This window comes from Neofelis nebulosa, chromosome 8, assembly GCF_028018385.1.
Source record: "Neofelis nebulosa isolate mNeoNeb1 chromosome 8, mNeoNeb1.pri, whole genome shotgun sequence".
NCBI lineage: Eukaryota > Metazoa > Chordata > Mammalia > Carnivora > Felidae > Neofelis > Neofelis nebulosa.
In genome coordinates, this window is record NC_080789.1 from 8,410,670 (window position 1) to 8,425,242 (window position 14,573).

Sequence of the window (14,573 nt, forward strand, 5' to 3'; positions counted from 1 at the left end):
AATAACAGAATATTGCCCTCAGTCCTTCTGGGACTGTTTTCTCTCCTAAGGTCTTAGTGGTGCTCATTTATCATCGGTTTGACTCTGTAAGCGTTATGGCATTCGCTGGGCTGAGTTGCAGCAGCAGGCTTTCCAGATACAGGCTGCCGCTTCACCAGAAAGATGAAGGAATTCTAGCTAACATACCAAACATGGATTTCTAGTTTCCAGCTGTTTAAAAGTCCGTCAGATATGCTAAAGGGCATCTTAATGTGCTTATAATGACGGTCAGTGAGTGAAAAGGACTGTGAAGGGAATGAGTGAGGCTTTCAGTTTGGATAAATGAAATTGCTCTGGTTTGAAAGGATTTTAGTTTGTTTTTGTCTTTTGCAGTGGAAGGTAAAATGCCTGTATTCGTTCTTGTTCAGAAGAGCCTGCTCTGTGCTAGTGGAAAAAGAACTGAAGTATAAGGGAAATCCTTATATATTTGAACTGTCATCTTATGTGTTCCGTACGTCTAGCAAGATCACAACCCATTTTAGAAAAGTCAAATAACATCAGTAAAACTGTCTATTGACAGATCACATGTCTCACATAGGAACAAATTAAGGGGCTCGTTTAGGGGATTGGCAGATCTGAAAGACAGATTACAGCTCCGGAATGTATTCAGATGACTTTTTGAAACAGATATTTTAATTGGAGTGGGGGTGGAGAAATACTTGTGCTTCTGTAGTTAAATATTCAGCTTCCTTAGTCTGTTATCCATAAATACCACAGATGAAAAGCCCTTAGAACTCTTTTTCAGAAAACTAACTCACCATACACAACCCTCTGTATGCATGTGTTTGTATGTACCTAATTCCCATCCCCACCGAAGTAATGGGTCAGTAATTGGGCTGTTTGTTTCAAAGGATTGAGTTGTTTGAATTGTGTTTTAATCTGTTGCTCTAAACTGCATTAGCAGCCAAGTCCCTTATACTAAAAGTTTTGAACAAACCTTACCTTCTCCTCCTGAAAAGGGTTGGAGGTGGGGGGAAGCATTTGATCTGTGTTCTGAAGGTCTCTTTCTGTATGTCTCTCCCCTCCCCCCAGAGACGAACAGCAAGGGGAGGAGCTCACTCACTGTTCTAACCACACTTCATATGTCTTAACTTGAGCGCCTTTTGGTTTCCTGTCGGCAGTAATTCAACTCTGTGCCATCTTGACTTGCCTGAAGGGTGGATAAATTGGTAACTGTACTGAGAAGGGGAGTGAGTTCTCACAGTCTGATTTGAGCATAAGGCACGAGATTGAATTTATGAAAGCTTCAGTTGCCTCTGAAGACAACATCTTCTGTGACTTTGAATTTTTTCATTACATTTGTGGGTTGCTGCTTCTGAGAAGAATCTGTCATGACTCTACTGGAACCAGAGATGTTAATGATGGCTGTGCAGTCCGGTAATTTTGTATTTCCTGCAGATCCTATTTGCCATGGGTTTCTTTAATAAGGTTGGGTATATCTGTACTAGGATTGGATGGAAATGGGAAGAAGATAGATGGGGCTAAACATAAGTCGTCCAGTGAATGTACTTCATGTTCAGGTTTTTATTATAGAAAAATATTAGTCGTTTTTTTTTCTAGTTGCAAACTCCAGTTATTCAGACATAGCTTTGCTTTAGATATTTACTGACTTAAAACCGTTCAGTGAGGAGACCTATGTGAGGGGAAGAAAACACTTTCCTGTAATTAAGTGTTTTATTATTATCTGTAGCACTGCTTTTAATGTAGGATATTTAAATTGCTTTTGCTGTTTTATACATTACTGTCCACACTCTTATGTCTCTTTGTGAAAGCATGTTTTAAAATTTTTCTTTAGTTCTTTCTCATTTGTGGTATAACCTCCTTTCAGTATCATCTTTTGGTTCTTGGAAATGTTCTTTTATAACCAATAATATTGAGACTCTAAGTTTTGGAGATGGGAAAGTTTGAGCAAGAAAGGAGTCAACAGAAAGAATGTAAGATTTTTGAAATTCTGTCTCTAAAAACAATTTTCTCAATTCAGAAGTGTCTTTTAAAACAGTTAAAATTCCAGTTTGTTTTTAATGGTCCCCTTTACTTTTAGTGTTTTGAAACTTGTTAAGTTAGTTATCTAAAAATAGGGAATGTTCTTTTGTTATTTTTAGACTTCTGCTAAAATGTAGTCTGTAGTGTTTTCCTGTTTCAGAGCATATCTTGAAAGATTCATACAAGTGGCATTTGCGGACCTCTTCCCATCCACTGGCTTTCACTCATTAGAATGAGCTAGGTTTTGGCAGATACTGTCTCTGGCAGAATTGGTCTTACTGTTCTCCTTGGGGAACACTTAGATAGTATGTTGAAAGACACAGATATCCATCTGAAGACGGGATCAGATGCTATCAGGTTAAGCTTTATGGACAGGGAAGGGCAAAGAGGAAAGATACTGCTGCTGTTCTGTTCTTTCTGGTTTTACAAATAAGACCACGATGAGCCATTTATTAGTTGAGTTCTTCTGTTCACATATGCTATATTTTTTAGGTTGTTGCCTTTCCTTTTCCTCCCTCAGATCTCTTGAGTTCCGTGTTCTAAACAAGATAGTATGCTTATCTGACTGTTTCCCACTTGTCTCTGATGAAATCACTCCCAGTTAAACTGGCTTGGGGTTTGTTTTGTTTCCCTTCTCTGTGTTAAAGTTCTCTGTTGTATGTGGGCAAGTGCACATTTTATCTTAGGGAACATAAGTTAGCATTTGAACTCTCTCACCCTTCTTTGATCGCTTTGTTACTTACAGATTATCTCAGTCCAGTAACTTTTCTTAGTAAAGGTTAAAAGATTATTTGCTTTCCCCTAAAGGGACTTACTTCTTGCCTTGCCTAAGAGCTGTTTTTCCTATGACATATGTTGGGCAGGGCTAGCTACCCATCTGTTGGGCCAACTACTTCATGAAACTTTCAAAGGATAATAGTATGTAAGACAAGTACAGATAAAATTGACAAGGGTGTTGGGTACAGGTAAAATGAAAGATCTGCAGAGAATAAATAGCATGTGTGTGTACCTTTGTCTTTTGCCTATGTTCATAAAAGTAGAGAAAGTGGGCATAGCAAACCGATTTCTCTAGTACTTGTGGTTCCTAAATGTTCAAAATTTTTGTAAAATTGTTACTGTTTTCTTCTTAAGCTGTGGCCATTATGCTGGATTGCAACAGTAGGATGATAGCTATATTTATGATAGGAAATGAAAAAGCATCATTATGAAGCCTTGATAAACTAAAAGCCCACCATTCTTTCTAAAAAAAAAAAAGTCAAGATATTTAGACTACATGAGCCATAGGTTAATTTCTAGCAATACAATATTTGGACTTTCCTGAATATACTTTATAGGTGAAGCCACCCAGGCACCCCTGTTTAAGGAGACTTTTAAAAATAAACTTTTTGGACAAGATTTAAGATGCAAAGCCTTTATCCTAAATTAAACTTCAGGATACTGACTGTTATAGCAGTGTTCCAGGGTACATTGTGTATTTATTAACAGTGTTCATTTAGTATTTGGAGCTTGGGAGATTTTGGTGAGACATACTTGTATATGAAGATTTTCATCCTCCTCACTGCTGATGGTCTCTTACTGACCCTTTGAGATCCAGTTCAGATGCTACCTTCCTGTGAAGCATCTGAATAGAGTCAGTCCTTCCTTCTCTCTGTTCCTACAGCACCACCTTTACATTGTAGACTAATTATCATCTTTACCCATCTCTCTAATTAGGTTATTAGCTTCTCAAAGGCAATATAGTCATTTGTATTTTGGCTCCTGACATTGGCACATGGTAGACACTCCAGTAAGTATCTTTTTTGAATAAATGAAAAATCTGGTTTGGCATACTTCCCCTAATAAATAGGCATAAGCCTTTAAAACAAGATATTCTCAGAATTTTTAAAAATCTGTTTTGCATTGAGAAATGAATCCTCCAACTACCGTCTTGTCTCTTAGTCAGTCCTTGCCCAGAGGAGGTGCTGTTGAACGCCTGGCTTTGAAACTGAACTTCTTCCACATCTCAGGATGTGCAGTGTGCCCTGTGTTCCTATGATGTGTATTGTTAAATCTAAGTGTTCTGATCAAACCACGATTGGAGGATTAAAGCATCTGTCACCACTGTGGACACCTGTCTAGATCACTGTAATTAGAAAACGAATGATCTGAGATGGATATTTGGGATTTCTGAAGTTTAAGAGTAAGGGAATGTTGGGGCACTGGCTGATGCATTTTAGAACAGAGGAATGCTGGGGCTTGGCTCTTGCCAGCTAGTATGTAAGACTTTGACCAGGCGGGCCTCGTCCCTGTATCCAGCCAGTGTAGTCTTAGTTTCTGAGTCTACAACAGTGGGACAGAGTTGACTTTTGAGAAGGGGATTGACACAGTTCCTTAGGTTTCTGTTGGTCCCTTGACATACCTTGATCTCGATGAGATACCATTAGGGAGTCTGGTTTTTCTGTCTAGGTTATCTCTGGAAGGATCATAAGAAACTGCTGACAATGACTACCTCAGGGCTGGAGGATTGGGATAGAAGAGACTTTTTGTTCCACAAAATAGTTATCTTCTAATTTTATTATGATTATGGAATACCACATAAATGTGAAAACATACGGAGTATGTATTAAAACAATATATGGAGTACATAACCCAACCTAAGAAATCGAGCACAACATGCGCTGAAGTCCTCCAAATGCCCTCTCCGATTTATCCCTCAGAAAACAGGTTTCTTTGTTTTTAACTGTATCTGCCTTTTGAATCTTTCATGTTTTGTACCATATACATGTTATCTATTAAAAAATATTAATTGACAATTGAAAAGTGTTCCTCAGTCCATTTATTCCTTCCATCCCTTGATGTCTAAATACTTAATTCTTGCAGATTTCTTTAAAAAAGTTTCTAGTTTGCTGATCATTACAATTTGCCTCTGAACTGTGTATTTTATAATAGTTTGGGTTGGAGAGAGGGGAATAGTAATTCATAAAAATAAAGTTGAAGGAAGATGGTGGGCAGGTAACTTTTGCCCTTTTTGGTAGTAGGTTAACTCTTTAAGGTAGGGCCCCCTTGTTTGGGTCCACATCACTCAGGGATTTATAGAGCTGGTGAAAAACTTCAGAATTTTCAGCAATACTTATCTTTTGAATATCCTAAAAATCTAAATATTAATGTGGGCTTTAAAAAAAACATATTTTTTGTTTATATTCAAAGGATTTTAGAGCTTGAGGAAACCTTAGGTGTTTCTTGTCCTCTCCTTTATTTAAGATGAGAAAACCGGGGGAAGCCTAGCTGGCTCAGGCAGAAGAACATGCGACTCTTGATCTTGGGATTGTGAGTTTGAGCCCCATGTTGGGTGTAGAGATTACTTAAATAAGTAAAACTTTAAAAAAAAAAAAAAAAAAAAGGAAATTGGTCCATTGAGGATAATTTATTTCCTGAAGCCACATAATTAATTAGTAGTAGAGGTGGAAGGAGAATTCATTTCCTTACTCTCATGATAGTGCTCTTTCTGCTGTAACATACTTACAAAGAAACCCTCAGAGACCTCTGATATATGAGATTGTTTATAATTTTCCCCAGAGATCTTGGTTTTCCTTGGGTTTTTCCATTGCAGGTTTCTATCACTACTCAGATTGACTCACATATTAAGAGGTGGAGATAAAACCAGGCCCTGGGTGTCTAGCTCCTGCCCCTGAGAAGTGGAGTCAGATGCTATAGGCCCTGTGGTTCTCTGGTGAGCCTCTATCTTACCTTCCTTCTCTGGTCTGGTTGATGATCTCATACCTTGATGGTGATCTCAGAAGACAGGTAGGCAGACAGACAGCTATTGTCATCAGTATTCTGGATTACATCTTACTGCCTTTTCTCTGACTCATTAATTTATCTGGGATCCCCTTAGAAATAGGACCCAGATCAAAGGAATTTGAATTCATCCGTCTGTCTCTATCCTTTTTTCTTCCCTTTTGTTTCCTTTTGGATGAGGCAAGCTGTCAAGACCACGAACCACAGTTTTAGCTTTATTAAAACAGTGCCAAATGAAATGAAGATGAGTTTCATACAGTCTTGTTTTTTTTGGAACTTCACTTTTATGATTACCACATGCATTGTTTTTGAAAGGATTTTCTTTATAACAACAAGGAAAAAAATGCTAAAAACCCTCACTCTGCCATCAACAACAAAAAATAACTTTCTCTGCCTTTCTCTCAACAAGTTAAAGGGCAACATCAGACTGAACTCATGGTGTCGGGGTCTTCTTCATCTCACGGCAGTCACATAAATGGGATGGTGGCTGCAGCAGTGGAGTAAGTATGGGATAAGGGCCTAGAGAAGAGGGGGGTACATGACAGTTACCCGGCAAAAATAAATCTAGTCATGAAATGTTTATAGTCTGTACATTATAAAGTATTTGTGTGTGTTATCTTGTCTGATCTTGACAACAAGTCTGTGAGGCATCTGTAGTTTCACATTTTACCAAGGAGAAAACTGAGGCTCAGAGCGGCTTCAGGACACACAGTAAGAGTTTACATTCAGGTTTTTTACTTTAAACACTAATTACTTCTATTTTCCATTTAAAATGAAGATCAGGGGTGTCTGGGTGGCGCAGTCGGTTAAGTGTCTGACTCTTGACTTGGGCTCAGGTGGTGGGAAGAGCTCCCCGCTGAGTGTGGAGCCTGCTTGAGATTCTCTCTCTCTCCCCCCCTCTGCCTCTTCCCTACTGCACACGAGCACACGTGCACGCTCTGTCTAAAATAAAATAAAAATAAAATGAGGGCCAGATCAGATCCCTTCTCTCTAGAACCTGCTAGTGATTCTCATTCACAGGAAGAGCCGAAGTCTTTATAGGGGCTACAGAGTCTTGTGTGATCTGCCCGCAGCTCTGTGACCCTCAGACTGCATCTGCTCCTTTCCGTCACTTGATCTGTCCTAGCCGCACCTCTCTCTTTGCTGTCCCTGCACAACTTAGGGAACGCTCCTGCTTCAGGGCTGCTGCACTGGATATTCCTTCCACGTGGGGCACTTTGTGCTGGGTAGCCTCATGGCTTGCTCCCTCACCTCGGTGAGGTTCAAATATCATTTTCTCGGGCCTTACTTGACCATCCTGTAAGATCCTGCTTTTATTTTTATTCATACCATTTGTCATCTGAGGGAACACACACTTTACTTGTTTATAGGTTTATTTGTTGTTTACTGCTGCTCTCCCCACTAGAATATAAATACCTCAAAGTGAGAGATCTCTCTCTCTTGTTTTCTGCTGTTTTCAGCACCTGACACATATAATAAGCACTTAAAATAATTCTTGAATAAATGATAGATCAGAAAATTTGGAAGGTGTTTTAGGCAAATACGTTCCTGAGACCGTGCTTTTCAACTATTTTGTATAGCGTGCACCGTACTAACTAGTGTAGTGGTTCTCACAGTGTGGTCGGGGGAACCCCTGGGTGTCCCTGAGACCTTTTCAGTAGGTATGAGATGAAGTCTTTCTATATATTTATACTAAAATACTATTTACCTTTTTTACTGTTGTCCTCTCATGAGTATACACTCTAGTTTTCCAGAGCTATATGATATGTGATATCTCAACAGATTGAATGAAGTATATATGAAAATTCAGCTGTCTTTTAGTAAATTATACATTAGATTTGCAAAAATAGGAAAGCAGTAATACTCTTGTTTTTTTTGTTTGTTTGTTTTGGAAAATAATTGTATTTTTCTTTTTTTTTTTTAATTTTTTTTTTAACGTTTTTATTTATTTTTGAGACAGAGAGAGACAGAGCATGAACAGGGGAGGGTCAGAGAGAGGGAGACACAGAATCTGAAACAGGCTCCAGGCTCTGAGCTGTCAGCACAGAGCCCGACGCGGGGCTCGAACTCACGGACCGCGAGATTGTGACCTGAGCCCGAAGTCGGCTGCTTAACCGACTGAGCCACCCAGGCACCCCGATTGTATTTTTCATAGAAACATGTTTTCATGTGACGTAGGCTTATTGTTATTTTTTTAAAGTAATAAATATTTTAAATGTTTTCATTTTTAATTTCTTATCTGAAATATACTGGTAGATATAATCCACATTAACAAAAGAAAAGCTCTTTGAAGTTCTCAATAACTATAAGAGGGTAAAGAAATCAGGACATCAGAGTTTGAGAAGGGTAGGTATAGTGTTTAAAAGCATATGGGGCAAGTAGGTGGCTCAGTTGGTTAAGTTTCCCACTTCAGCCCAGGTCATGATCTCACAGTTCATGGGTTCGAGCCCCTCATCAGGCTCTGTGCTGACAGTTGGCAGCCTGGACCCTGCTTCAGATTCTGTGTCTCCTCTCGCTCTCTGCCTCTCAAAATGCCTCTCTGCCCCTCTGTCTCTCAAAAATGAATAAATGTTAAAAAAAAAATCTAAGAGCATTGACTTTGGAACCCAGGTTTCTTAGTTCTGCCACTAACTAGCTGTGTGATCTTGGGCAAAATACTTAACCTCTCTGTGCCTGTTATTTCATCTCTAAAATAGTAGTAATATGGGCGCCTGGGTGGCTCAGTCAGTTAAGCATCCGACTTCAGCTCAGGTCATGATCTCACGGTCTGTGAGTTCGAGCCCCGTGTCGGGCTCTGTGCTGTCAGTTCAGAGCCTGGAGCCTGTTTCAGATTCTGTCTCCCTCTCTCTCTGCGCCTCCCCAACTCATGCTCTGTCTCTCAAAATATGAATAAATGTTAAAAAAATTGTTTTAATAAAATAAAATAGTAGTAATAATAATAATGGTAATAGTACTAATGCCAGCCCCAGGAAGTTGTTGTAAGTATTAAATGAGTTAATATGTGTAAAGTGCTTTTAATAATTCTGGCACATAATACTTGATGCTTTAAAAAAATTTTCTTTTAATGTTTATTTTTGAGAGCGAGAGACAGAGCTCGACAAGGGGAGGGACAGAGAGAGAGAAAGACACAAAATCTGAAGCAGGCTCCAGGCTCTGAACTGTCAGCATAGAGCCTGATGCTGGGCTCAAATTCACGAACTGTGAAATCATGACCTGAGCCAAATTCAAGAGTCAGATGCTTAACAGACTGTGCCACCCAGGCACCCCAATTGGTTTTTTTTTTTTTAATTTATTCCTGTACATTCTGACAACTTGCCACAACTCTTTGGCATTTGGCAACTCTTTTTTTTTTTTAATTTAATTTTTTATTTTTTAAAATTTACATCCAAATTAGTTAGCATCCCCCTCCCACAACCCCTCCAGGACCCCTCAGTTTGTTCTCCATATTTGTGAGTCTCTTATGTTTTGTCTCCCTCCCTGTTTTTATATTATTTTTGTTTCCCTTCTCTTATGTTCATCTGTTCTGTCTCTTGAAGTCCTCATAGGAGTGAAGTCATATGATATTTGTCTTTCTCTGACTAATTTCACTTAGCATAATGCCCTCCAGTTCCATCCACATAGTTGCAAATGGCAAGGTTTCATTCTTTTTGGTTGGCAAGTAATACTTCATTGTGTGTGTGTGTGTGTGTGTGTGTATCTTCTTTATCCATTCATCCATCGATGGGCATTTGGGCTCTTTCCATACTTTGGCTATTATTGATAGTGCTGCTATAAACATTGGGGTGCATGTGTCCCTTCGAAACAGCACACCTGTATCCCTTGGATAAATGCCTAGTAGTGCAATTGCTGGGTTGTAGGGTAGTTCTATTTTTAGTTTTTTGAAGAACCTCCATACTGTTCTCCAGAGTGGCTGCACCAGCTTGCATTCCCAGGCATTTGACAACTCTTACAAAAGTTTTTAAAAATATGTTTCTTCTTTATCCTTGAAATACTTTTAGGAATTTGTTCTAAGGAAATTATAAAAGGTATATAAGATTTATGTATAAGGATGCTTATAGCAGTATTATTCATAATAGTAAAAAAAAACTAAAGCAGAAATCTAAATTTTAACAGTAGGAGTTTGGTTAAATAACTTACAATGCATTCATATGATTGAGTACTAATGTAGTCATGAGATTATTTGAAGATGTGGAAAAATGTACTATTTTTCCATTTGATCCTTAAAAAATGACTGTAAGAAATATATACCAGAATATTAATAGTTGTTGCTGGGTAGTAGGGTGTTTTTTTCTTTGAAGTTTTCCTGTATCTCTCTGATTTTCTATCCTAAACGTACATTTATGTTGTATTCAGATGAAAACCATATTTAATTGTGTGTGTGTGTGTGTGTGTGCACATGTAGGTCATATAGGTGCAGTTAGTTATATAAGAGGAAGAAAATGGCTGGAAGTATAGCATCTTGGATTTGGAGCTAGAACTATTGATTAGGGACCTATGCAGGCAAAGACCAAACAGTGCATGGTAAGGAGGCACTTCATCCCATTAAGCTATTCCTTCTGACCAGTCTAGTTTAAATATAGTATAGAATAGTATAAATCACTTTTACATTTTTTGCCTTTGTTTCTATTTTGTAAGATTTATTGAAAATCATCTTTGCAGTGTTTGTATTAGGCCATGTTCTTGGCAGAGCCATAGGTCCTTCCTGAGCACACGAACTACTCTCAATTTGCTGAGCCTTTCAGAAGTTTTATGAAGTAAAAACATACTAAGTTATTTTTTTTTTGTTTTTGATGGGTAAGAATTTGAATTCTCATAGGCATAAATAATGCCAGTAGTATAAAATGCTTTAATTATTTGAAGCTACGTTTTCATAATGTATTTTGTCCTTTGACCCTAGGGTTTAAGTGTGAAAGCCTCTTGACAGTCCATCTGTTCTTCATCAGAAAGCCAAAACTCATATTGCCTCATCTTTGCCTTATAAATAGGACCTGAAGCTTTTATGTTGAAGAATTAAAATGTTAATTAAACTGGCCTTGATTTTCTGAACTGTTAACTTAGTATATTCTCTTGAGAATCAGTTATATTATATTCCTCAAATCAGTGCGTAAGACTAATTTATAAAATATTCGGTTGTGTAGAGAGTATTGAAAACTTATGGTGTCAACATTAATGAAGCTGCCCAAACGGAAACTATGACCTCAGTCTTCTAATACCTTGCTGCTCAAAGCGTATTGCAAAGACCAGCAGCATCTGTATCACCTGAGAGCTTTTTAGGAATGCAGAGTCTCAGGCCCCCCTCACACACACAGTCACAATCTTCATTTGCACACGGTCCTCAGGTGCGTGTTAAAGTTGAGCTCTATTGTCCTAACGTATTTATGTTGACTTTGTTTTTGAGGTAAACGGGTAACACTAAGGTGACTTGGTGTATTTCCTGGATGGTAAGCACTGCCCAAAATGATAAAAATGAGAAGAGAAGAATGCAGTGGTTAGAAAGATTATATGATTTCTAATTAGTGTGGGAGCGTTGGATAAATAGGAAACAAAAAAAAGAAAACTTGTTCCTAGTACAGTATTCTGCATTTGAGAAATGTTCACAGTTTGACACCTTCTTACCCATTTTCTTGACTTTTGGGGAGAAAGAACAAATAGGCTTCTCCTTGGCATGTTTACCTGAAATGTTTACCTGAAAAGGGATCTTGGAGGTGATCCTTCATTTTACAGATGAGCAAATTGGGAACTAAGAATGTTAAGTGACTTACCTAAGCTTGCAAAACCCAAGCAAGCTCCAGGCTCTCAGTGCAGAAGCCCCATGTGGCGCTGGATCCCACCAACCTTGAGATCGTGACCTGAGCCAAAACCAAGAGTCAGATGCATAACCGACTGAGCCACCCAGGTGCCCCTGGAAAACAATCTGGCATTTCTTATAAAGTTAAACATATTTACTCCATGACCTAGCAGTCCTACTCCTAGGTCTTTATCCAAGAGAAGTAGAAACATATTCACATTTGCACATGAGGGTTGACAGCAGCTTTATTCTTAATGACTCCAAACTGGAAAGAACAAAGATGTCCATCAACAGGTGAATGGATAAATTGTGGTACATCCATAAAGTGGAAAATTACTGGCAATAAAAATGAACAAACTACTGATATATTCAAGAACATGGGGGTGCCTCGGTGGCTTAGTCAGTTGAGCATCCGACTTTGGCTCAGGTCATGGTCTCATAGTTCATGAGTTTGAGCCCCGCATGGGGTTCACTGCTGTCATCGTGGAGCCCGCTTAGGAAGGACCCTGTCTTCCTCTCTCTGTTCCTCCACTGCTCGTGCACTCTCTCTCTCTCTCAAAAAAATAAACATTAAAAAAAAAATTTAAATAAAAAACATGGGTGAATTTCAGAAACATTGTGCTGAATGTAAGAAGCTAGACTCAAATGAGTATATACTGAATGGTACCATTTATATAATGTCCTTAAAAATGCAGGTTGCAACATACTATTCAGTAATAAAAATAATAGTAATAACAAAGGACCAAACTACTGATACATAAAACACCCGGGATGTCTCTCCAGACAATTACGCTGAGTGAAAAAGCCAATCCCAAAAGGTTATGTACTGTAGGATTTCATTTGTATAACATTTTTGAAATGATAAAATTATAGGTATGGAGAACAGATTGATGGTTGTCGGGGGCTGGGAGGAAAGTAGATGTGGTTATAAAAGGTCAACATGATGGAAATGTTCTGTATCTCGATTGTATCACTGTCAATATCCTGGTTGTAATGTTGCACTATAGTTTTGCAAGATGTTATCATTGGGGGGAACTGGGTGAGGGATATGTGGGATCTCTCTGTATTCTTTATTATTTTTTTTAATGTTTATGTTTAAGACAGAGAGACAGAGTGGGGAAGGAGCAGAGAGAGAGGGAGACACAGAATCTGAGGCAGGCTCCAGGCTCTGAGCTATCAGCACAGAACCTGACCTGGAGCTCGGACTCACAAACTATGAGATCATGACCTGAGCTGAAGTCGACACTTAACCTACTGAGCCACCGAGGCACGCTCCCTGTATTATTTCTTGTAACTTGCATATGAATCTGTAATTACCTCAACATAAAAAGCTTACTTGAAAAATGCAGTTTGGCAGCTTTTCAAAACATTGAACACAGACTTACCATATGACCCAGCAATTCCACTCCTAGGTGTATACTCAAGAAAATTGAAACCATTTGTCCACACAAAAACTTAAACACAAATGTTAATAGCAGCATTAGCCAAAAGTAGAAACAACACAAATGTCCATCAGTTGAATGGATAAACAAAATGTGGTATATCTTTACAATGGAATGTTATTTGGCCATAAAAAGGAATGAAGTACACATATGGTCTGTGAAACAAATGAACCTTGAAACCATGCCAAGTGAAGATAGACACAAAAGGCCACGCACTGTAAATTCCATTTATATGAAATGTCCAGAATAGGCAAATCCATAGAGACAGAAAATAGACCATTGGTTGTCAGGACCTGGTGTTGGGGAATGACATGGAGTGTTGACTGACTGCTAATGGATATGGGGTTTTTTTGGTGGGGGGAGGTAATGAAAATGTTCTAGAACTAGATAGTGATGGTTGTGCACCTTTGAGAATATACTAAAAACTACTGGATTATACACTTTTTAAAAAAAAATTTTTTTTTTAACGTTTATTTATTTTTGAGACAGAGAGAGACAGAGCATGAACGGGGGAGGGGCAGAGAGAGAGGGAGACACAGAATCTGAAACAGGCTCCAGGCTCTGAGCGGTCAGCACAGAGCCCGATGCGGGGCTCGAACTCACGGACCGCGAGATCGTGACCTGAGCCGAAGTCGGCTCCTTAACCGACTGAGCCACCCAGGCGCCCCTGGATTATACACTTTGAATGGGTGAATTGAATGGTATGGTATGTGAATTATTTCTCAATAGAAAAAAATTGTATAAACAATATGCAAGATTCTCTAGAGTGACAGACAGCAAATCAGTTGTTGCCTGGGGCCAGAAACAGAGAAGTTAACTGCAAAGGGGCATAAGAGAACTTTATGGGATGAAAATGTGTATTTATTATTATAGTAGTTATGCAGGTATATGCATTTGTCAAAATGCATTGAACTACATGCCTAAAATGGGTGAAGTATATTATATCTAAATTAAACTTCAATAAAATTGATTTTTAAAACTTATAAAATTATCTCTAATTGTAAGCTTAAAGTGATCTTTAGGTTAAAACTCTTGGGGCACCTGGGTGGCTGTCAGTTAAGCATTTGACTTCAGCTCAGGTCATGATCTCGCAGTTTGTGAGTTTGAACCCTGCATCGAGCTTGTGCTGACTGCACAGAGCCTGCTTGGGATTCCTCTCTCTCTCTGCCCTTCCCCCACTCCCTCTCTCTCTCTCAAAATAAATAAATAAACTTAAAAAATCCTTTTTCTTAAGGCTAACAACTGAACCACAAATTAACACAAGGACTCTGACTTATATTGTTAATTTCTCTCTCCCTTTTCCATCTAGTCTGTTTACAAAGTGAACTTAGATTGATCAGTTCCAGTCAGACTATGCTCTTGTGCTTTTGAACTAACATGATTCTGTTGCTGTTCTTTTCAAAGGTAGGAGTGGGTGTAATTGTTCTAATTTTTGTTAAGTTTATGGAACATTCTATTTACTTGTATTGCTGTTGTCCTTTTTTGTTTTAAATCTATTTATTTTGAAAGAGAGAGAGAGAATGAATCCCAGGCAGCACCACACT

At 38.6% G+C, this 14,573-nt stretch overlaps 1 protein-coding gene across 2 annotated transcripts in view; it reads left to right on the forward strand.

Moving 5' to 3' along the window:
• Positions 1-14,573, forward strand: part of MRTFA (myocardin related transcription factor A) — a 215,330-nt gene that overhangs the window by 112,097 nt on the left and 88,660 nt on the right. The window contains exon 1 of one of the 2 annotated variants that reach the window (XM_058682116.1): positions 1,061-1,416. The exons of the other annotated variant lie outside the window; for it this stretch is intronic. Coding sequence (XP_058538099.1) covers positions 1,371-1,416 — 46 coding nt within the window. The 5' untranslated portion in view covers positions 1,061-1,370. Of the gene's footprint in view, positions 1-1,060; positions 1,417-14,573 lie in introns of those variants that run through there. 2 annotated transcript variants of the gene reach the window in all.